The sequence below is a fragment of the Panthera pardus genome, unplaced genomic scaffold (assembly GCF_024362965.1).
Source record: "Panthera pardus isolate Hobbes unplaced genomic scaffold, ASM2436296v1 HiC_scaffold_3, whole genome shotgun sequence".
Lineage (NCBI taxonomy): Eukaryota > Metazoa > Chordata > Mammalia > Carnivora > Felidae > Panthera > Panthera pardus.
The window spans coordinates 14822190-14845597 of record NW_026526876.1 but is presented as its reverse complement, the minus strand read 5'-3'; the positions used below and the strand labels follow the sequence as shown (position 1 = coordinate 14845597).

The window sequence follows — 23408 nt, the reverse complement described above, 5'->3', positions numbered from 1 at the left end:
GGGTAATTTCTTCATAGCATTATTTGATACAATTAAACAATTTTTTAATGTTTTTTTTTGAGAGAGACAGACAGCGCGTGAGTGGGAGAGGCGCAGAGAGAGAGGGAGACACAGGATCCAAAGCAGGCTTCAGGCTCTGAACTGTCAGCACAGAGCCTGATGCAGGACTCGAACTCGGGAACGGTGAGGTCATGACCTGAGCCAAAGTCAGATGCTTAACCGACTGAGCCACCCAGGCGGCCCTGATACAAATTTTTATTGAGGGCCCACCACGTGGCTGGGATGGAATCATTAGAGGAAAATGTTGTCTAATGTCTTTAGAGAGAGTGTTTTCCAATATCCTCAAACTTGACTGATTTTAACTCTCATCAGGGTTCCCTGATTAAAAAATATCGTCCTGAATCCCTGTCTTCCCCTCCCCATGATTCAGCAGGCCTGGAGTGGGACCCGGGGATCTTTATTTTTGAATAGTTTCCCTGGTGATTCTGAAGGCCTGCCAGATTAGGGTCCCATCAGCACCTTTACTGTCTTCATTTAGAATATCGGACAAGGTGAGTGATGATTTCCCAAGGTGACACACACTTTGTGGGTGAGGACGCTGAGTCTCACACAGATTAAGTGGGTTTTCCCAAGTCACCGAGTAGTTAGCCATAAAGGGGTTTAGCGCTGCTGCAGTCCCAAAGCCTCTGCTGGTGCTTGTGGGGATAGTTTGCCAACCCAGGGAGCCCGGAAAAGGAAGGTTTTAGCCTCCATCTGTTTTGTGGTGAATTTACCCTGAGTTTTAAAGGTTGAATCAGGCTCAGTGGGATGCAATAATGCAACGAATGCTTGGAACATGCACTACGTGCTAGGTGTGAAAGATCTGGAATTGCACTATTCATTCCAATGTTGAAAGGAACACAAATGTCAGGATTTTGACACGGATCCCTGCTTTGTGTCCAAGCCCTGGGCAACCACAAAGAAACAAGGTATCTTGTCGTGTCCAGTCGGAGGTTTTAGATGAATAAAGCAGGCAGTGTTGCTAGGTTTCACTCTAGCTATGGGAAGTTAATTGTTAGTATTCTATTCAGCGTTCTTACCAGGCACCTGCACGGGTTAATTGTATCCTTCAAGGTGGGCATTATCCCAGTTTTTTCTTTGAAATTTTTAAAATGTTTATTTAATTTTAAGAAAGAGAGAGAGAGAGAGAGAGAGAGAGAGAGAGAGAGAGAGAGAGAGAGAGAGAGACAGGGCGTGGGCAGGGGAGGGGCAGAGAGAGAGGGAGACACAGAATCCCAAGCGGGCTCCAGGCTCTGAGCTGTCAGCGCAGAGCCCTATGTGGGGCTTGAACTCACAGACCGACCGCAAGATCATGACCTGAGCTGAAGTCAGACGCTTAGCCCACCGAGCCACCCAGGAGGCCCTATCCCAGTTTTATACAGAGGAAACTGAGGCTGAAATAGTTAAGCAATTGACCAAGGTTACAGAGGTGGAGAGTGATTCAGCCAACATCCGGATTCAGGCACCAAAGCCCCATGCAGACGGGAAGACCAGTCTGTTTGCTCCCTGCCAAGCTGTATATACTGGGAACATGTGTGGCTCACTAACACTGTTTTTATTGAAGGCAGGCACCACATGCTGCATTCGGCTCTCTATTCCCTCCTAGTAGAGGAGGTCACAGTTCCGCACACACTGTAAATAAACAATGTTTTCTGAGTAGAGGAATAAAGCAGGGGGCGTGCCTCCACGCAAAGAAACCTGTAGCTTTTAGTTGTTTGCACGTGAAGCTGTATCAAAAGAAGCTCCATCAGAAAATAGGATGGATTCAATAACAAAAAAAATTGTAATCGTTTAGAAATTAGTTTTTCCCCTGGGTATTCCCTGGGGGGTGGGGGTGGGGGGGAGAAAATCTGATTGATACTGTGGAGGATACTACGTGCAACCCCCACCCCCCCCAACCATCTTCTTTTGTAATATTATCAATAGTTCTTGCTTTTGCTGCCTTTTCAAAATCTGGAAGAAACAACAAGGGGGTGAATTCCTTAAATTTCAGGAGCATGTAGATCCGTTTGTAACAATAAAAAGCTTTTTTCAAAATTAACTAAATTGACATAGTTTCGTTTATAGGATTGACTTCGATATCGCGCATCTATTGAATGAACGCTATAAACTCTGGAAAGCTGAATTGTGGTAACCATAGTAACGAAGCGGGGAGGGGGGCGAATTTCTCTCCTCGCATTCTGGGAAGCGCGGCCAGAACGTTCTGAGGAAGTTTGGCCTGTTGGTCACACCGTAGGTCGCGATGCATGCTGGGGCTTGGCAACATGGCGTCCTCCTTGATGTGCTGATGAGAGGAGTTTCACTGTAGCTTCAAACCAGAGGGCAGAACTCTCCAAACCCAATAAGCCCACACTCCCTGTGTTCTTCGCGCCTCCGCGTCGCCCTCTCCTCAGGACTCGTTCTCAGGCAGGAGAGAGGCACGGGGCCGAAGGCCAGGGCCGTCCAGGCCGCGCGGATCCGGGGCCGAGGAGCCGGCTGCGGGCGAGCACGATGGGCCGGTCCTGGCTCTGGTTGCAGCAGCTCCGGCGAGTGCGGGACCCGCAGGGCTGAGAGTGGCTGCGGGAAACCCCGCGAGCTCTGAACCTCTTCCCCCCCTCGGCCGGAGACCTCCGCCCGGTCGGCGAACCGGCACCGAGAGCGGGCGGCCTTCCTGTCCTCGGATCGGCCGAGGCGTTGGAGGCCGAGAGCAGGGTCATCGTGAGGCCTGAAGTCTCCCACGCCTCTGACAGCTCCGCTCGCAGCCCCTCCTGGGACGTGCAGCCCCCGAAGCAGCCCGTGGCGTGGGACCCGGGGGCGTGCGTGTGTGTGCGCGCCGAGCTCCTTGGTCCGCCCGGTCTCCCCCGCCCGCCGCCCGGCTCTTCCTACCCCCTCCGCCTTCCCGCGCAGAGTTAGAGAGAAGGGTGTCAGACTTTTTGCCCGAGTAGGGGTCTCCGCACACTTCCCGCTCGTTTCTTTTTCCACTCTCCCCCCTTCCCTGTTTCTTATTTCTTATATGTACCGCTCTGGTACACGCTAGTTTTTAAGGCTGGAGGTTCTCGAGCGCTTGCTGCCAAGGACTCCCCCACCCCCTCCCCCCCCGATGGAGTCCGAGATGCTGCAGTCCCCTCTTCTGGGACTCGGGGAGGAAGATGAGGCCGACCTCACAGACTGGAACCTGCCCTTGGCTTTTATGAAAAAGAGGCACTGTGAGAAAATCGAAGGCTCCAAATCCTTAGCTCAGAGCTGGAGGATGAAGGATCGGGTAAGTGGATTCTCCCACCGCGCCCCCTTGGGCCCCGGTAGATTCTTCCACAGAAAGTTCAGAGCCACTCGAGTGTCCTCGGGGGAAGCAGCAGCGGTCATTTTTCCCCAGCCACACGTCGCAAGTCAACTTAAAGAGCACAAGCCATTTCAGACTCCAGCGTTTGGTCGGAAATGGAAAAAGTCTGTTCTGGTTAGTAGTTATTCACCGGCCAGTGTTAATTTAACTCAAACGAAGTTCGAATTCGGACAGTAAAAGGTAACCGTGTTGGAAAGTGCAGCACTGCGAGTGCTTACACACTCTTTGGTATACTCAGTGCTGTTATTAACAGGACGCAAAGATGCCTTGGGAGAGAGAGTACTTGTACCCACGTGGGGAGCCTACTTCTGTGGTTAGTTCGCTTTTTTTTTTTTTTTTTTTCTAATTGTCCAAGCCAGGTTAAATGCTATGCTGGGAAACAAGATTACTGGCAAATGTTTAGCTAGTAACAAATTCACGCAGGGTTGTTTTAAAGTTACAATGAACTGCATCATATCGCCTTCTAAGCAGTTGGTCTTGGATCCAGACTTTCCCTCCATTTATGTGGTGTCACGTTGCTGTAGCTTGGAGACAGAATTTCTCCCACGGTGGAGTTAGAGGGTGATGGGTTGGAACTTGGGTCCAGGTTTGAGGGGGTCTCCATGGTGTTGGAGTGTGAACAGTGACTTATAAATGGCCAGTAGGAAAGAAAACAGCCAATCTTGGTGAACCTGCCCTTAACTAACCGCTGTCTACCTCCTGGTCTCCAGAGCAAGCGGGTGGGACCTTCCCATCTACGCACAGTTAAAATTTGTCTTTTTGTGATTTGCTTTTTCCTTCAAGATTGCCTTTTTTAAATTTAAGCATCGTAGTGGTAAAAGAGAGGTAGTTGTTGTTATAGTACGGTGTGATTGCTCTGGGCTTACATATATTTTCATATATGATGTTGAACTATGTAAGATCACCATTATGGTAATTGTGCTTGGTCAGTCCCTAGTAACCAGTCCTTTGGTTATTGATTTGGGTTAGGACAATTCATTTCATCCAAAAGCAGTTTAAGGAGTAAAAGAGATGGTCTTTGGAAGAGATTGTACAAAAGTCTGTCTTAGGGACTTCTTTGGTACTAATAATATAGTTCAAATTTTTTTTTGTGGTTGTTACGCATACATGAAAAGGAACTTGTTTTAAAGTAACTGTCTAATAATTTTTTTTTCCCCATTCTATCTGGAAGACTTTTTTTATTTTTTCCTTGTGAAATGTGGTTCCCTCTGCTACCCTAAACCCGTGCTCAAACTGTTCAAGCTGATGAATGGATATATTTTTGACCTTTTACTTAAAACATTAATTTGTGAATGATAACATTTTCTGATAAGCTTGTCATAGGTTATTAAGAGAAAGAAAAGTTCTGAGTCTGAGTAATTACTGAGATTACTCTTTAGAAAAGAGCCAGGGGAGAAACGTTTGCTGTGTCTGACCTTTTTGCAAGGTGTTTAATGAAGACGAAAATCAGCAGATAACATTTTCAGTTCAGCGTGTGGGAGCTTGGCGTCTAACTGCCCTTGTAGTCTCTTCCTCTGACTCAGCCCCAACGAGACCTCTCAGCACCCCTGCCAGGACAGAGTTGCAAATCCAAATGATGCTAAGCACTGGAAGGAAGCATGAGTGAAGGAAACAGGCCAGGTATAAGAAGAATGGCACAGGGCCGGAGATCAACGGCAGCCGACATGTGACTCGTGTCTGATTTTTCTGGAAGGTGGGCTCTGGAGAGCACAGGCCACAGCAGCTGAAGGGGCAGCTGGGCCTCAGCCAGATCTCTCTTCCTTTCTCTCTCTCTGTCTTTTTTCTTTGAGAATCCAGAAGACTTTTTTTTTTTTTTTTTTTTTTTTTAACGTGAAGGCTTCCAATTTAAAAATGTTGGCACTGTTTCGGATGTTACGAGACATGAAGGAGTCCAACCGACACTGTGGGCCGAACAAACCTGGCTTGTGGGGCTGGTTCTGGCCAGCGTGTTCCCTGGGTGTGACTTGTGCTCCGTGACTGCCGCGCCAGGCAGCTGCTCTGATTCCGGGAATCTTGAGCACACAGGCGTCCAGGCCAGGCTGTCTCCAGCAGTCTCGTGGAGCAGCCTGTGGGGAGGCGACATGTGTGGGCCTGCTTGTCCCGGAGCAGGCCCTACGCGTCCCACTTGCCCTGGTGGGCCGGGAAGTGCCCTGAACGCAGACTTGGCCTTTGCTGCTCCCTGTGACCGAGACGCATTTCCATATACTTTTATTTTGTGTGTGTATTTCTGGTTCCCTATTGCTGTCCTATTTAGTGAAGCTGTTAAGGATCCCTAAAGCTGACATCTTTGCTAAGTTGACTGACATCTGTAAAAAGTTTTGTGCCACTCAACGTTTGGCATCCCGACAGAGGGAGCCACAGCCCTTGCCCACTCTCAGTTGGGATTCCCACATTTTTTGGGGGGGGGGGGGGATCCGCGCTGCCTTTCAAATGCCACTATTATTGCATTTTAGTTATTAAGTTACTGTTTAATACTGTTATTATCAAATTAGTTTGTTGTTTGGTTAATTCTGTTGCTTTTACTGAATTGATACGTATATGCATCGATAGCAATTTTGGCTTATCATTTTCAAATAATTACACTTACGTAAATGATTCGCGGTTCAAAATTCGCGGGCCTATGGCTGACGCCGATGTGTACGTATGTTCCCGTTTGTGTTTTACCGCGATGCTTTATGGCGATCAGAGTTCATTTGTCCCCTGGAAAGGGAGCGTGTGGGGACAGTTGGTCTCAGTTAGATCTTTGCCTTGCACCTGTGGGACGGAATCAGAAACCTGATGGAAAACCACTGCCGTACACACGGTGCCTACAGGTGTGCCGGAGGAGTAGGCAGAGAACGATGAAGCCATTTGCAAACCAGTCTCTCGACCGATTGTCACCTGACTTTGTAAGTTGTGCTTTGAGTAAGCCGTGGAGGGAGCCGAGTGGAGGCAGCGGGCTGGCGCGTGGACAAAGGAAGGGTAACCCTACCTTGCTCACCTTGTGGCCTCTACCACGTACTCCCATCAGGCGTTGAGACCACCCTCCACAGGCCTTCACTTCTCTGTCCTTGTCTTGTCTGACTTCCACAGTGGGCCACTCCTCCCTCATGAGACTCTCCTCTTGCTTCTGTGTCTTCCCGAACAGAAAGAGCTCCAGCTCTTCCCCTGAGGTCTCTCATCCTCCTTCTCGGACCCCTTTGCTGTTTGACAGCCTAGTGTGGGGCGCTCGAGGACTTGATCTTGGGCCCCTCCTCTTTGTTGTGTATGCCCCTGGCCAGCGGGTCTTGTCTGGGCTCATGGTTTTAATGCCGTTCACACGTCGGCGACCCTCACATCGGCAGTTTTTACTTCTGGCCTGGCCCGGAGCTCCTGAATGCCTGCTTTGCCTCAACCCCCACTCGGGTGTTCAAGCTGTAAATCCAGAATTTACCCTTCATTCTTTCCTCTCCTCCTCCTCGTGGCCCTGTCCAGCTCATGAGTAGAGCCTGTCGACTTGGCCTCCAAAGTGCATCTTATATGGGATCGCCTCATTTTGTCTCTGCCCGTCGCGAGCCTGGCCCAGCCAGCTACCGTGTTTCACCTGGAAGGCTGTGCTTGCGTCCTGACTGGTCCCCCCCACAGGCGTTCTGACCCGGAGGGACCGCTCCTGGCTTCCCGAGTGCTTGGAGCTCAGTGCAGATTCCTCACCCCGGTTCACTTTGTGGTCTGGCCCTGCCTTTTCTGCTTCCTCGATGGAAAGGCCTGGGGACACACCCCCCTCTGCTCTTGGTAACTGGCTCCCCATGACCTCCACAGTCAGCCTCTGAGAGGCCTTGCCCCATCACCTCCTCGAAAGCAGCTCCCCAGCCACTCATGATCGCTCTCTCTTTCTCTGGTATTTTCCACTACATCCCCACCCCCAGAACGGAAATTTTGTCGTAAGGCCGAGACCTCGTCGATGCTAGCACACGGGATCGTGCTTGGTACATGGTAAACGTGTACTGAGGACAAAGTGACTGGAGGGGGGAAGGGCTTCTGCACAGGGTGTGTTCTTTACATTGCTGGGGATTATTATCTCCATGTGGTGGTTGAGGAAACTGAGGCTTGAGTTAAATAAGCGGCTTGCCAAGGGGCCTGAGTTACGGGGCTCGCGATGAGGGAAGTTGAACTTGAGAAACAAAGCCTAGTTGAAACGAAGAATGGTATCACAGTGACTGACAATTCACATTGTGAGGCCCCCGCGTCTAAAACCGAATGTGTAGGGAAGACGGCCGGGGCGGTGGCGGGGCTGTAAAAGCAGAGAAGTGTGCCAAGGGAGCGGCTCAGCTGTTCCCGTGGTGGGCGGTGGGCGGTGGGCTCCGGGTTCCCCCTCCCCTATTGGGATCAAAATACAAGTGCAGCGTGCACTCTGGATCTCAGGGTCGTGAGTTTGGGCCCCACAGCGGGTGCAGAGATGACTTAACGATAGCAGTGCAAGGTGGCAGTGGCCTTTCCTGGTCTCCGCCTTGGGATCTGAGCGGATGGTGCAGAAGCGGCGAGGGTAGTGGCGAGGGCGTGAGTCACGCCCAGCCGGTGCTGGGCTGCTGTTTCCCTGCGCTGTGCGATCGCGGCGAACAGTTCCACCCCACTTGACGATGCCCCTGGTGACACCGTAACAAGTATGGGCTGTGTCAGATCTCGCCCCCTTGGCGCCCGCCGTCCCCTTCCGCGTGGCGGGTGGCCCTGGGAAGAGCCCTGCGGGGGCCCCGGCTGGGCCACCTGCTGCTCGCGGGGCGCCCGCGCTGGACCCGAAAGGAGGCTAACGGCGACCCTGGGTGCTCGGGCTGGCGTCTCCGGCAGACGTTTCCTCCAGAACAAACGATGAGCTGTCACTTCAGGGAAGAAGACTGACAGGATGCGTGGCCGGGATAAAATCTGAGCTTTCCGGTGAAAATGAAGAGTTTTGGGAAACCTGTGTCTGCCCCTGAGAGCTGCCCAGCTTCCCACTCTTCTGACGAGATGATCGTAGAGTGGACAGGATTTTGGGGATTCGAAACGTGGAGTGCAACGTGCCCTCATCTGGAACGTCTGCATAATTCAGTGAGCCTGTGTTTCCAGAGGGCCAATCCGCACTCTTACCGAATGCTCCGTGGGCAAGAGATCCACTCAAAGGGAGGCCACTGGGCTTTAGTATCGTAAGGGGTGGTGCTTCCGATAGATCGGGTAGCCCGTTTAGTGCTCTGTGCACATAGGTCGCTTCTAACCTTTAAGAAACTACAATTTGCCGAGTTTCGATGTGATGTCAGAGAAGCACGTTCTCAGTTACTTGGACGTGCTGATGTTCTTGCCCTTTTCACCTGCGAATCTTTGTGGGGCCAGAGTTTCTCCATCCACTTCAACCAAAGCGACACGTCACAGCAGGTTGGAAGACAGTATGGAGTCCAGTGGCCTTCTGATAAGGCAGACCTTAGAGAGATTTGCAATGGTTTTTTGAAAATGTCTTTTTCGTAGAAATATTTATTGAAATATATAACGAATTTATAATTTTAAATCCGTTAATAAATACATGCCTTTAAACATTTTTTTTAAAAAGGATAGAGAACTATTTACATTAATTAATTTATTTTAGGGAGAGAGAGAGCACGTGCGCACGTGTGAGCAGGGGAGAGGGGCAGAGGGAGAGAGACAAACTTAAGCGGGCTCCACGCTCAGTGTGTAGCCTTAAGTGGGGCTCAATCCCATGACCCTGGGATCATGACCTGAACCAAAATCAAGAGTCAGACGCTCAACTGACTGAGCCACCCAGGTGCGCCTGGAAATACATTCTTCTTCTTCTTCTTCTTCTTTTTTTTATTTTGACCTCTAAGATGGAAAATACTGGAAAAAGCTGTTTGAGGGGCTGTTTGGCTCAGGTCACGGTCTCATGTTCGTGGGCTCAAGCCCCACATCCGCTCTGCACTGACAGTACAGAACCTGCTTGGGATTCTGTCTCCCTCTCTCCGCCCCTCCCCTGCTCCAGCGTTCTCTCTTCTCTCTTCTCTCTTTCTCTCTCAATAAATAAACATGTAAAAAAAAGTTTTTATTTTTAAAAAGGAGCTCTTTGGGAGTCTTCAGTAATCTTCGAGTGTAAAGGTGTTCTATCCTCAAAAGTTTGAGACTCGTTAGTGTAGTTAAAAAGAAAGTGGGTGTCAGACTTAAATTAGGAAGCAGGGCTTGAGGATATCAGGTGGTTGGCCAAAAATATCAGGCAGAGAGGACCAGAAATTTAAGAGCAGACCTAAAAGGGACCTGTTAACGCCCTTTCCATTCTGGAGCTTGTGTTTGCGAAGAGCTCTGTGGGGTTGTGAAGGCAGTTGCCCTGTATGGAAGCACGTAGCCACTGTCAGGGCCTCCCGTTGACCCAGACTTCTGGCGTGCGCCCTGGAGGGGTTCGCTCTGCTGCCCACCCAGCCGTGTCCTGTCCTGTGAGTGGAGGAAAATCGACCCAAGTGTGGCAGGGGCAGGCGGCCAGAGACCTTTACCGTAGTTTACCGAGCACGGTTTCTTGCTCACAGTGTGCCGTGCTCTCCGGGACCCTAGCGTCCAGTAGGACAGACAGACGCATCAACACCAAACTGCGATACCCCATCATGTGTGTTTTACAGGTGAGAATGGCACGATTATGGGGAAAACTTTGCCTTTACGTTAAATAGGTAAATCATTTGCATTGAACTGCATTTATGACACGTACAAATCAGTTACGTGGACCCAGCATGAAACTCTCAGCAACTGATGACTGTTGACGTGGTTGGTGGTGGGGAGCTGCGTGTGGATTTAAGTGGGGCAAAATCACGCAGAGATTTGTGTTTGGAGAGATCTTGTTGACCGGGGGTGGAGTGGAGGGTTTGGAGGGATGGGGCTAGAGTTGCGGGGATCCGAGTGAGACACCATGTCCAAAGCCAGGCAGCCCGAGCTGCAGGGTGACCGTCCAGGGGCCGGGGTCTACAGGTGGGTCAGACCTTGGCGCTGAAAGAGCGGGCGGCCAGCGCGGGCACCCTGGCTCTGCGCTTCGAGCGTGTGAACTGGCCCTTGGCATTTGTCATGGGAGGCTCAGGAGCCACAAAGGACCATCTACATAGATTTTTTTTTTTTTTTAACCTGCTTTAAAAAATGTGCCGTGTTCCATTTTGAACAACGTGCTGGGGAAGTAGTCCTGAAATGGATAAGAACATTTCTCCTCATTATCACCTTGTAGAATTCTAAAGCTCGAGTTTTAACAGGATAGCATGTGGATTATATATAGACGGTGTTCTCCAGGTTTCTGACTCTTTCCTGCCTTTATTGAGAAGACATTAAAAGAGTACTTGGGGCATCTACCATTACTTGTTTCGCTAGAGCTGAAGTTTGACACCTGTTCTTTTCTTCTTGTAAGTTTAGTTAAGTGTATAGAAAATGTTATCCCAGGAAATGTTCGGCGTGATAATTAATGCTTTGATCATGTTCTTGAGCCTGAACTTGTCAGACAGGTGCAGCTCTGGGGGGAGGGGGGGTGCGCCCTGGTGGCTGGAGGAGAGGTGACCACTGAGAACAAGTGATAATTTGACCCCCAAGTCAGTTTGCTTTCAGAGGTGGCTTTTGTTCTTGACTAGTAGTATTTTTTTCCCCCAAGTTTATTTATTTATTTTGAGAGAGAGAGAGAGAGGGAATCCCAAGCAGGCTTGTACTGTCAGTACAGAGCCCGATGCGGGTTCCATCTCACAACCCTGAGATCATGACCTGAGATGAAATCAAAAGTCAGATGCTCAACTGACTGAGCCTCCCAGGAGCCCCTGACTGGTACTATTTTCTGTTTCTTAGTTTAGATACAATTTCAAACTTACAGAAAAATTGTAAGACTAGTTCAGCGAACTCCCTGGTACCTTTACCCGGGTTCATTACCTGTTTACATCTTCCCTCACCTGCTTTATCATTCTCTCTGTTTGTATATGTTTGATACGTGACTGTTACTAATCCATAGCTCGCATGGAAATGTTGCCGCTTGTCCCGGCAGCACCGCCTTGTTGGCGATTTTTGCCCTCCCCGCCCCCGCTCGGGATCCCTCATTGCCCTTAACGGTGCCGTCCGCGTGACCTCCTTAAATAAAAGGAGCTTCTCGGCCTTGGAATTTCTTCACCTTGACATTTTTTTATTGTGGTGAAATCAGCTAACGTGTTTACCACTGGAGCGGCTCTTAAGCGTGCAGCTCGGCGGCTCAGGCGCGTCCACGTTGCTGCGCGGCCCCTCCATCCGTGCGCGTCCACAACTGCATCGTCTGCCTGAGAAGCTCGTGCCCGCCCGCCCCGCCCGTCCTCCCCCGTCCCCCCCCGTCCTCCCCCGTCCCCCCCCGTCCTCCCCCGCCCCCCCCGTCCTCCCCCGTCCCCCCCCCCGTCCCCCCCCCCCCCCGTCCTCCCCCTGTCCCCCCCACCCAGCGTCTACTGTCTGCTGATTTGTTGGCCTTGATACTTTGCGCTGGTGCCGGGCAGTTGCCGTGTACGGACGGCGCCCTCGCGCGGATTCGGCCCCGGCGTCTCGGGCGGGAGCCCGGTTGAAGCGACGCGCCGTTTTCAGAGCATCCGGTCGGAAAGCACGTGGTCCTGCTTCCTTCCAGTAGCGTTGTCTTCGGTCGTGGGATCCGCTCCCGTCCTGCTTTGTGTTCCTGCTCATAGGGCCTCTGCAGGTCGTGGCCACTTTGACGTGCGAGGTTCTGAACGCTTCTGTACTTTGCCGCGCAGTCAGATGCTGCCGCTCTTCTCGAATTTCCCAGCCCTCGCCCTGGGGTCAGCCATTCCTCCGTGATGCCGGCTCCTTGTGGAGGACGGGCTTTGGAAGCAAGACCTGGGCACTAGGTTTGCTCCTTGCTGCTGCTGTTGTGTCGTCCGTGGGCCCCTCAGCAGTGGAGGTGGGGGGACACGTGGGGTTTCAGTCTGTGCTTATCGGTTTCTGTGCACAGAGGGGTCTCCAGTGCTGGTCACTACCTCCGGGCACGCTCTCCTCTGTCCCCTTTGCACTCCCCTGTCACTTGCTTCTTGGTGGCGAGGATTTGGCTCCACTGCCCTCACAGAGTCACTTGCCCCGGACTAGGATGCAGAGAAGGGGGGGGGGGGTGTCTGAATTACTAACCCACAGCACTTGGGGACGCAGACCTACTAAGAGGTTAATACTGACTTACATTGTTGTTTGAGGCACACTCTGCATGCAGTGAGATGCCCAAATCCTAACTGGGAGAATATGCTGTCAGAAGCGGGTTTCAGGGGCGCCCGGGGGGCTTAGTCGGTTAAGTGTCCGACTTTGGCTCAGGCCACGATCTCGAGGTCTGTGAGTTCAAGCACCCACATCGGGCTCTGTGTGACAGCTTGGAGCCTGGAGCCTGATCCTACGTCTCCCTCTCTCTCTGCCCTCCCCCACTCACACACTCTCTCTCTCTCAAAAATAAACAAACATTAAAAAAAATTAGAAGTGAGTTTCAGTGGGGAGCCTGGGTGGCTCAGTTTGTTGAACGTCTGACTCTTGATTTCGGCTCAGGTCATGGTCCCAGAGTCATGGGATCACCCCTGCGTTGGCTTCTGCACTGAGCGTGGAACCTGCTTGAGATTCATTCTCTCTCTCCTCTCTCCCCTCCCCTTCCCCTCTGCCCCTCTTCCCTGCTCATGCTCTCTCTTTTTTTTTTTTTTTCCTCTTTTTCTGTCTCTAATAAATTTTGAAAAGTGAGTTTCAGGGTTTCTCGATGGTTTGTGTGGAAATAGTGGTTATCATGCACATTCAGTACTACTTAGGTTCATGGCACAGAGCCTGGGATCGGGTCTAAGCAGCATAGGACACTGGTGTGGCCCTGGAGGGATTCTTCGCATCTGATGTGAGGAAAATGACATTCTTCTACAGAGTAAAAGCACAATGTGGCAATTATGTATCTGCACTCGAGTAACGAGGCAGTGATTTCGGGCCTTCTACCTGCCTGCAGTGTCTACGCCTGAGGCGCTCGGCTGAGCTCCGTGCTGGGTGCGGTGGGGCAAGTGAGAGGGTGGAGAGGGTGCGAGGGTGGGTAGGTCAGGTGCCGGGGTGGGGGTGGGGAAAAGGGCAGTGAAGTCACAACCACCTGATTTATAGAATTCGGTCATTGAGCTGATGCTTGTCTAGCGCCTTTCTGTGCCAGGCACTGTGCTAAGTATTGGTGATTCATTGGTGAACAACTCCCGCTTTTTAGGCGTTTACCAGTCTTTTGGGGGAAGATGGGTTGACTCAGCCCAGGAGGCAGGGCACTGGGGTGGTGGCAGCTGCGTACGGAGTGCGGGAGGGACTCCTGGAAGACTGCGTCAGGACTGGAAGGGAGCAGAAGTTAGCTGGGGGGAAGGGAGAGGTGGGGTGGGGCAGGAGGGGGGCTGCGGGGAGGGTGGCTGGCCGAAGCACCGAGGTGTGCAAACACTGGGAGGGAGAGCACGGCCTCTGGGGAGCCGCCTTTCTCCCCAGAGGGAGAGGGAGGCCGGGTGTCCCCGAGCGGGTTTCCCCCCTTCCTAAGACAGCTGCCGGCCACCCGTACCCCACCTGCCGAGTTTCCCTCTGCCACCCGGACACCAGGTTGCGCGTTTGTTTGTCAGCCCCGCTCGGAAGGGCTCTGTTCTGTCCACTGCTGCGTCCCCAGCTTCTCACCGGGTGACATTCGGTAGTAGGTGCCCGGTAGACGGTGGTCAGGTAAACGGGGCGGGGACCGTGCTGGAGAAGTAGGGAGAGTCCATGAGGACGGACAGGCGGGCAGGGCGAGTCCCGGCAAGCTTCGCAGGGCCCTGGGAATTTGGGTTTTGTCTTAAGGATGATTAAGAAATGTCTGAAGGCAGGGTAGTGGCACAATCAGGAGTTTGGCAAGATCGCACTGGCCGCAGAGACAGGAAGAGAGAGAGTGGGGGGAACGTGTGTGGTGTGTGTGTGTGGGTGTGTGTGAGAGGACCTGCGTGGGGGGGGGGGCGTGGGCCGGGCGCCCTGAGGAGGGGGGAGCTGGGCCAGTGTGGGGGAGGTGCGGGTGGCCGAGCGCCCCCTGGGACGGAGGACAGTGGGCCTCGGTCACCGGCGGAAGGACTCGGGGGCCCTGCTGGATGCAGCAGGGAGAGGGGTGAGCTACCGTGGGCACCTGGGAGGGGAAAGAGCATGTGTCTGACTCTGGAGACTGGAGAAAGTTTTCTTTAAAGAGCGTTTCAGTGGGAAATGTTGCAAGTGTTGCTTAAAATGGTCCCCAGGCCCCCGTCCCCTCGGGCGTCTGTCTTCGCTCGTCCCTGCTGCACCCTTGTCCTCGGGCCTGTGGGCGCTGCTGATGGGCCGGCGCTGGTGTTCTCTTGGATAGCTGCTGCTCTTATCCTTAAGGGTTGATGGGACCATCAGTTTAAAGGTACACGAGCACGCAAGCACCGTCACGTGTAAATGAGGCATTTCCTTTTCCTGCGCTGCCTCTGAGCCCTGGCTCGGGTCCAGGTTGAGTTTCCGTAGAGGCGGCAGCATTGTGGAGACACCAGGTGCCTTGTGTTTCTTTCCTGTACCGATGTCCCGCATACGCCGTTGTGTGTCCTTCCTCGTCCTTCCCCTTCACCGTGCACCGGCGGCGCCCTGGGCCGGGCCGGGCCGCGGCTGGCCTGGCCTGGCAGTGGCAGAGCCCGGGTCACGCCTGCCGTGCGGCTCAGGACCCTCTCCGGAGAGCCACCGCTCGGTCCCCTCACTTCACCCACGCAGCGCTTCTCCTGAGAAAGCATCGTTACCTGGTCAGCAGGCAGGACGGTTTGCCCAGAAGAGTTTCGCCTTTTAAATAAAACTCTATGCTGGGAGCGGTCTTCGTACTTGAAAAATATTTTACCATTTTTATTGACGAAACTGAGTTCCTTGGAAACTTGTTTTCCTCCAGATTACACAAATAACACATGTCGTTGTAAAACATTTAGAAAATAGGGAAAAATGGGACAAGAATAAAAATTATATAAAATCCCACTACGGCACTGTTAATATTTTGGTGTATTTCCTACTTCTCTGTCTTCCCTCTTACTTCCTCCCTGCAGCCAAGATTTTACTGTGTGTCATTAAAGGGTTATTTTGAGTTACTTACTTCAAAAAAAGTTCATTTATTTATTTGAGAGAGAGAGAGAGAGAGAGAAAGCACAAGCAGGGGAGGGGCAAAGAGAGAGACGGAGACACAGAATCCGAAGCGGGTTCCAGGCTCCAAGCTGTCGGCACAGAGCCCGACATGGGGCTTGAACCCACGAACCAGGAGCTCATGATCTGAGCCGAAGTCGGATGTGCACCGACAGCATCACCCAGGCACTCCTGGAATTACCTGTATTTGATACCCTTGTCCTTGTAGGATCTGAAGCATAATAATAAAATGGATACTCGGGAAACCCCCACAACACCCAAGAACTACATCAGCATTAACACTGTCCCAGCCCCCAGCTTTAATGTCTTTTCAGCTTCTGGGAAAACAACAGGCCCTAGGACGGCTCGACTTACAAGTTTTCGACTTTGCGAGGGTGTGAAAGCCACACGCGTTCAGTGGAAACCCTCCTCGGGATTTTGAACCCGGATCTCCTCCCGGGCTGGTGACACGTGGTCCGGTCCTCGGTCGTGATGCTGGGCAGGGAGCCCGGCCGCCGGTGAGCAGGCGATCACCGGGGTCGGCAGCCGGTTCGGTGACAGCCATCCTGTCCCCATAGAGCCACTGTTTGTCACCTTCCGCGCGGCATTCAGCAAATCCCACGTATCGCAAGATAGGCTTTGTGCAGGTTGCTTTCGCCCAGCCGTAGGCTAACGTGAGCGTCCTGAGCGCGTCGAGGCTGGGCTGAGCCGTGGTGGTAGGTCAGGTGCGTGGCGTCCGTTTTCGACTTACGCTGTTTTCAACTTACGACAAATCTGTGGGCATGTACCCCCATCGTAAGTTGAGGAGGATGTTCACTGCTCTGTTCTGGGTCGTACTCCCTGTAGGCCGGGTGTCCATGTTGAGGCCCCTTTGATTACTGAACAGCCTTGTGAGCAGGTACTGTTTTACCCATTTACAGTTGAGGAGACTGAGGCAAGAGGTCAGATAATTCACTGGAGGTCATGTTGCCAGTGAGCAGTGGAGCCCGGATCTGGCCTCAGCCTGTCGCCTTCTCCTGCCCCTCAGGGGACGTGGGCATCGGCGGCCGGAGCTGGCAGAGACCGCGCTGCGCTGGCCGCTCTGGAGCCCGGGGCCCTGCCACTCGTCCACTGCTCACTCACTGTTCGCTGACCACCGAGGAAGCACCTCTGCCCTGCCGGTCCCTTGGTGGGAATGAAGAGGGAGTGTGGCCCGGTCCCGAGCTCTGGGAGCACCGTGAAATCGGTGCGTGGGCAGACCAGCCTAGCGGGTCAGACCGATGATGCTGAGATGTCTAACTAGTGGCCCCAGACTGTGTTATTGCTCGGTGGAAGGCAGGGGTGTGACCGGCGGCTGGAGGCGGGTTTGGAAAGGAGTCTGCTTGAGGAAATGTCCCGGAGGGGGTGGGGCCCGATGTGGGGACCAGGAGGGGTTGGCTGGCCGGAAGGTGGAGGGAAGGCCCCTCCAGGGAGGAGTGTGGGTGGCGTCCCATGTTCACGAAAGGAAGGTCCTTTGAGAGCACAGTGGGGGGTAGCGTGGGTGGCTGTGGCAGGGCCACCGCATTAGCCACGCTTTGCGTGTCTGGTAGAAGGCTTGGCCCTCTCTCCCAGTTAGGGAGGGGTGGGGACCAGCTCACAGGCCGGGTGACGCAGAAGAATGGAGCTGGGGGCGACACACACCTGGCTGCTTCCCTCGAGTCAGGTGGAAGCCAGAGTGGCGGGGTGGGGTGGGGTGCGTAGGGGGATCTTAGCCTGGGAGCCGAGGGGCAGGGTGGAGTGGGGAAGGGGAAGGCGGGGTGGAGTGGGGCAGGGTGGAGTGGGGAAGGGAAGCCGGGCGGAGCACCTGAGGCGCCAGAGGCACCGGAGCCAGGTCTTTAAAGGCCTGAATGTAGGGTAAGGAGAGGACGTTCAGGGGGCGCCTGGGGGGGCTCAGTCGGCTGAGCTTCCAACTCCTGATTCCAGCTCAGGTCATGATCCCGGGGTCATGGGATCGAGCCCTGTGTCGGGCTTTGCACCGAGCTTGGAGCCTGCTTAAGATTCTGTCTCTGCCCCTCTCCCCGCCCCCCCCCCCCCCCATCAAGTGCACTCTTCCCCCCCGCCCCCCGCCTCTCTCTCAAAACGAGAAAGGACATTTATTTGGAAAGCAACAATCTCGAAGGTTTTTCAGTCGGGGTGGGTTGTGAAGAAGGGAGCAGTAACGGTCTGAGGAGGAGATGATCACAGGCTGGGTGAGTAATTTGGAGAAAGGAAAACTGTGATGCTTTCTCACCCTTTTCTTTTTTCTGAAGGGACTCTTTTTAGGACTGTTCGAGATTTACAGAAAAATCGAGAAGACAGAATTCCCGTATACTTCGTACCCACTCTCCCCTCTTCCTAATATCCTGTAGTACGGATGCTACCTTTATCACAACTAAAGCCCACACTTCATTCCGATTTCCCGTGTTTAGCTGTGCTCCTTCGTCAGCCCCAGGGCCCCACCCAGGACACCGGGCCACATGTAGTTGTGACGCGTGGGCTCTCAGCCTGGTTTCAGAGGAGCCCTGGGCAGGGGTGTGGTAGACCGGTCCTCCGTCGGGGTGCATCTGATGGTTTTCACTTGATAAGATAGGGGTTATAGGGTTTGGGGAGGAAGAACTTGGAGGGAAAGTGCCCTTCTTATCACGTCCCATCATATCCAGGATCGCTGCTCTCAACATGACTTGTCACTGTGGATGTGCCCTTGATCACGATCACGGGATCGTGTTTGTTGGTTGTCTCTACTTGTCTCGCTCCCCCCCCCCGTCCCCCTACCTTATTTATATGTGGCTAAAAATATTTCCTGCTGTAGCTATCTCTGTGTTAAGCTAAACATGTATATATGATGATGTCTTCAAGTCTAATCTGTTTTTTTTAATATGTTATTTATTTATTTTAGGTTTATATTTATTTATTTTGAGAGAGAGGGAGAGAGAATCCCAAACAGGCTGTGCACCACTAGCACAGAGCCCGATGCGGGGCTCGAACTCACGAACCGTGAGAACCGTGAGAACCGTGAGATCCGTGAGATCATGACCTGGGCCGAAATCAAGATTTGGATGCTTAACCAGCTGAGCCACCCAGGTGCCCCTGATCTGTTTTGCTTGTTAAGTTTTTGGTTGTGTTTAAATCTGGAACCAAGAGATTAGTAACATAAAGTGAACTGAGAGAAAGGCGTGCTTCTGGAGGAAAGCTAACGAACTTGGTTTTAGACAGGTTGAGTTTGAGGTGCCCTTAAACTTGAAGGCATGAGTCAAGTTTGGAGAAAGAGTTTTGGAAACTGACTCCATAGGGGTGATGGTGGATGGAAGTTCTTGAAGGGCGAAGAGCTAGGTCAGTCAGTGGAGAAGGGAATCCTGCGGCTTAACAGAGGCCGAGGGAGAGAGGCTTGTTTGGGAAGCGGTTGACCCATAACGTTTCGCAAGTGCTTGCTTGGCATCTGCCGGCGCATAGCCCCTCGCAGTGAAACCTCGTCCCCTTGTTAACCCTGGCCCCTCCTGAAGCGACAGCCCTTGGTGGACCCCACGGCCCGGCCCCTTCCCGGCTGCAGCTGGGCGGGCCAGGGCTGGGTGGGCTGACTGTAGAGAGGTTGAGCTGGGCCCGTCTCGTTCTCCTGTAACAATTTGAACTAGGAAACGCCTGTGGGAACAGAGTTAGGTCCGGGCTACAGGAGGTCACGGTGTGCCCTCAGTTATGGGCAAACACGGTTTGCGAGGACAGGACAGGGTGTGGGGACGGGAGGCAGGAGGCGCAGCGAGGGCTGGGTCACGGCTGCGGTGGAGGACCATGCCTGCGTCCTCTTGCCGTCGGGCCCAGCACCGTTCTGGCCCTTTCTGAGCTCAGGGCCTTTTGCTTTCTTCTGGGTCCTGTGCTAGGTACCCGTACAAAATATAGTTGCTTAGGCTCATAGAAGTGACACTCAGGTTTTCAGGTTTATTTTTAGCAAACTTCACTAAAGCCCAAAGCAAAAGTTCACATCCTCAGTGCTCTGTGCGTTGTCACCAAGTGAGCAGACATGTGACCAGCACCTGGCTCGAGAAACAGAAGGCGGCCAGGACCAGCCCTGCCGAGGCCCTGTCAGGCTCCCTCCTGCTGGGAAGCCACCCTCCTGACACCTGCTCCCGGCCGCTGTGCTCATTCGCTCTCACTGAGCATAGTGCCCTCGGCCATACGTTGACCGGACCACAGCTTCCGGAGATCTGGGCGGTTCGGCAGGCTTGTTGTTGGCTCAGCAGCAGGGCCAGGGGTCCGAGCCCTGATCTGACACGACCCAGGGGTCCCGGCTTCCACCTTCTCCTTAGTCCATTCTTGGTGTGGCCTAGGGTGAGATTCCTTGTTGGTTTAAAGTCTCTTCTTACGGAGACTCCGAAAATCCCGACGGACCTTTTCTAAAAATGGAAGAGGCAGCCGTGTTTTTTATCTGGTGTCAGACTGACCTCGGCCCGAGCTGGTTCCTTTCCTGCTGTGCCCTTGGCCTCAGCCCTACTGTTCGCATCTGGAAGGGGAGCGTGGTTGGGACGATTGCCCAGGGTGACGTCTGTGAAGCCTGGGGACCGCTGACGTGCGGTCGCGTGCCCAGGTCGCCTGCCCAGGTTGTGGGCGCAGCGAGCGACAGCTCTTCTTAGGGAAGCGGGCACCTACGCGTCTCCTCCGCACACGCCCGTGGCATAGCTCCTAATGAGCTCCGTCCCGTTTTTGTGCGGTGGCTTAAATATCAACTATTTGGAGGAAAAAGAGTGGAAATTGCCCCCTGTCGAGACAGCACACTGTGCCTGCAGTTTTCATCGGTTGGTGAGGGGCAGGTGTTGTTGAGGTGACTGCCCCCGAGGGCCGCACTGGGCAGGCTGAGCTGCCTGCCTTCCTTTTTCCTGTAACCCTTCACAGCGATGCCGGCCCCTTTCCCTCCGAGGGTGTGGGCTCTCCTGGGATCCACGCTCCACCCAAGTGTGTTTATGTGAGGTTCTGGTAAATGTTGCAGATTTATCAAAAACTAGACTTACGACATGCTTCCCGTAAATCATTGTGAACATTACCGAGAATGAATGGATCCTTGCAAGCCATCGTGGCAAGCATTAGGTGTTCAATAATAGCTCTCACAGGTTTTTCAGACATCAAATTCATTTCATTCAGAACAAGTATTCTCATCAAAACAGTTCTGGGCATCTACCAGATCAGGCTGGGAAGGAGAGATCATCACGGTCCCCTTCTTTCTAGTGACAGTGCTCTGGAGATGAAATGCTCTATTCCAGCAGGACCTGGTCTGTGAGCCGCTATCCGGGGAAGTCTCCGAACGTGAGCTCGCTGCGGGCTCCTTCTTCCTGCTGCTGGTAGCATCCCTGACTCTTACTCTGTGTTCCTTTCCCGCAGTGGGCTCGCTAGCCTAGGGCTGTCCTGGGCCAAGCGGGAGGTCCTTCGGCTCTCCTGGGGCCCCGCCGGGAGAAGGGGTGCGGGGGCTGACGCTTAACTCCAAGGCCTGGCGCTGACCACTGGACTTTGGAACTGTGCCCGAAGCCACATTTCCGTGACCTAGATTGGCTTCTTTGTTTGCCGGTGCTGGTCACCGGGCCCCTGCTTCTTCTGTTCAGCGACTCCCTGCCCTGACAATGGCTGGACCCGCTATTGAATCCCAGAGCTTGAGTTCCTTCCGTGAGTTCTGGTTCGCTTCATATTCTGCTGAGTTTCAGTTTTGGGTACCCGAAGACTCTCCCTGGTCTCGGATCTGCCTGGGTCCCGCAGGCCCAGTGCGTCCGGCAGTGACCCCTGGGCGGCGCCGGGCTCCGTGTGCTGTGTCGACTCCAGATGCCGTCCGGGACCCCAGGTGCCAAAGAGCATGCCTGCAGTGGGCTTGGAGATTGCCTGATTTCCTCTGCTCCTGCTCCCGCTCCCCACCCCGACCCCCATCTGTCCTCCTTGGTGGGGGCTTGGCCAGGAGGCCCTTTCTGCCCTCGCTTATTGTAAGCTCTCCCAGGACATGCTTGCTGACGATGCGTTTGCTGGTTATTAGCGTCTTATGTTACTATACGTAACTGTAGCCACAGGATCTCAACTTACGATGTTTTCTTGCCTTATTAGTTTACTGATGGTTTTCACTTAACTAAACATATATTCACTTCAGTAAATACATTTGAGAAGTAGTTGCCGGATTGTGCCTGACAGTATCTTTTTTTCTTGAGAAGAATTTCATGCTCAGTAGATTAAGGTTCATCCCGTAGATTATTTTTATTCTTCGTTTGATGGCTTGAATGTAGAGACGTGTTCTGAAAGTAGTATGTTAATATTTTTACAAACGGCCTGATTTTAAGGAATCATCGTCTTTATAGAGTTGTGAGCCTGTTTTAAATCCAGGAAGAATAAATCCAAGCAAATGTGGAAAACCGGCATTTTGAGATTATTCCAGTGTTCTGTAAGAATATCCGTGGCAGCAGTCGCTCATTCATTCACTGAGTACTTCTGAATGGTTGCAAATGGCCTCGTGCCCGACATCAGAGGATTGGTTACATTATGGTACATTGGGCACTGGACTTGCACGCTTAGAAAAGACAGTGACGTCATTACATGTGCTTTTGCGGGAAGGTTTCCAAGATATATTATTAAATTGAAAAAAAAAACAAAACTGAAGTGAAATCCCACAAGAAGGCATAGAACAAACTGTATGGCCACAGCCTTATCTGTGCTCTTAAAAAGCTATATGTACACGTAACTTATCTGTGCTAATCTGTGCTTGTCATACGTGCTTATCTGTGTTAAACATTTCTGGGATGGTCCGCGCTTATGGGACGGATGGGAAGTAGGCATCGGTAGAGTTATCTTTATAAAACGTTTTATTTTCCTGTACTTAATTTTTAAAACCTTCTGCATGATTTTTTTTTAATATTAATAATAAAAAAAAAAAAGATTACCTTAGGATACGTCTAAGGATAAACCCCTGTTGGCAGAGGTTTGGTGGTTGTTTTCAGGCAGTATTCTATCCTTGACTTCTCCTGTTGTACCTTCAGGTACTGACTGGCCCACGTCACCTGTGGTGTGAGACCCTCCCGGCGGTCTACCCTGTCCCTCCATCCTTGTGCTGTTGATATTGTACGTTTAATTCTATGTGTTTTTTTTTTTAATTTTGTTTTTAACGTTTATTTATTTTTGAGACAGAGAGAGACAGCATGAACGGGGGACGGTCAGAAAGAGAGGGAGACACAGAATCTGAAACAGGCTCCAGGCTCTGAGCCGTCGGCACAGAGCCCAACGCGGGGCTCGAACTCACGGACCGCGAGATCGTGACCTGAGCCGAAGTCGGTCGCTTAACCGACTGAGCCACCCAGGCGCCCCTAATTCTATGTGTTATAAACCCCACACTACATTGCTGTTATTTCTTAAAATAGCTACCAACCTTTTAAAGACATTTAAAAAATAGGAAAACCCTCTTTCCTGTCCACCCACATATTTCACTTTCCAGTGTTCGTTACTTTGTGTGGCTCCGAGTTTGGATCTGGTATCATCCGTCTTCGCGTCGCCCTGGTCTGCCGGCAGCGGGTTCCTCGGTTTCCTCGGCTTCTGTCTGTCCGGGAGTGTCCGTCTCAGTGTCATTTCTGCGGGCTGTTTCCCCTGTGTGTGCAGTCCTGCTTTGACCTTTTCCCTTCGGCACTTCAGGCTTCTCTCGTCCTCGTGGGAAGTGTGCTGTCGGCCTTGGCTTTGTCCCCTCTACGGGTCACGTGTCTTCTGTTCCCCCGGCTACTTACAAGATTCTTCTTTCTCATCGGGATTCAGCCGTTTCATTACGACGTACCTCGGTGCAGTTTTCTTTGTGAGGAGCCTGCTCGTGGTGGACGGAGATTCTTGGATCTCCGGATCATAGTTTTCCCCCAAGTTTTGGAAAATGTACTGCCACACCGTTTCGATTTTTCTTCCCGTTCCTCCCCCTTCTGCCTTCAATCTGCTAGAGCTCCCGTTACAGCTGTTTTCCACGCTTGGTGGAGCTCCACGGAGGCTCCCTCCCCGCTTT

General features: G+C 52.6%; 1 protein-coding gene across 2 annotated transcripts in view; it reads left to right on the top strand.

Moving 5' to 3' along the window:
- Positions 1-2277: 2277 nt before the first annotated feature.
- Positions 2278-23408, top strand: part of RPTOR (regulatory associated protein of MTOR complex 1) — a 330740-nt gene continuing 309609 nt past the window's right edge. Inside the window, exon 1 of one of the 2 annotated variants that reach the window (XM_019465972.2) lies at positions 2278-3280. In XM_019465972.2, coding sequence (XP_019321517.2) covers positions 3119-3280 — 162 coding nt within the window. In that variant the 5' untranslated portion in view covers positions 2278-3118. The remainder of the gene's footprint in view (positions 3281-23408) is intronic. The other variant, XM_019465973.2, reaches the window with a different exon arrangement.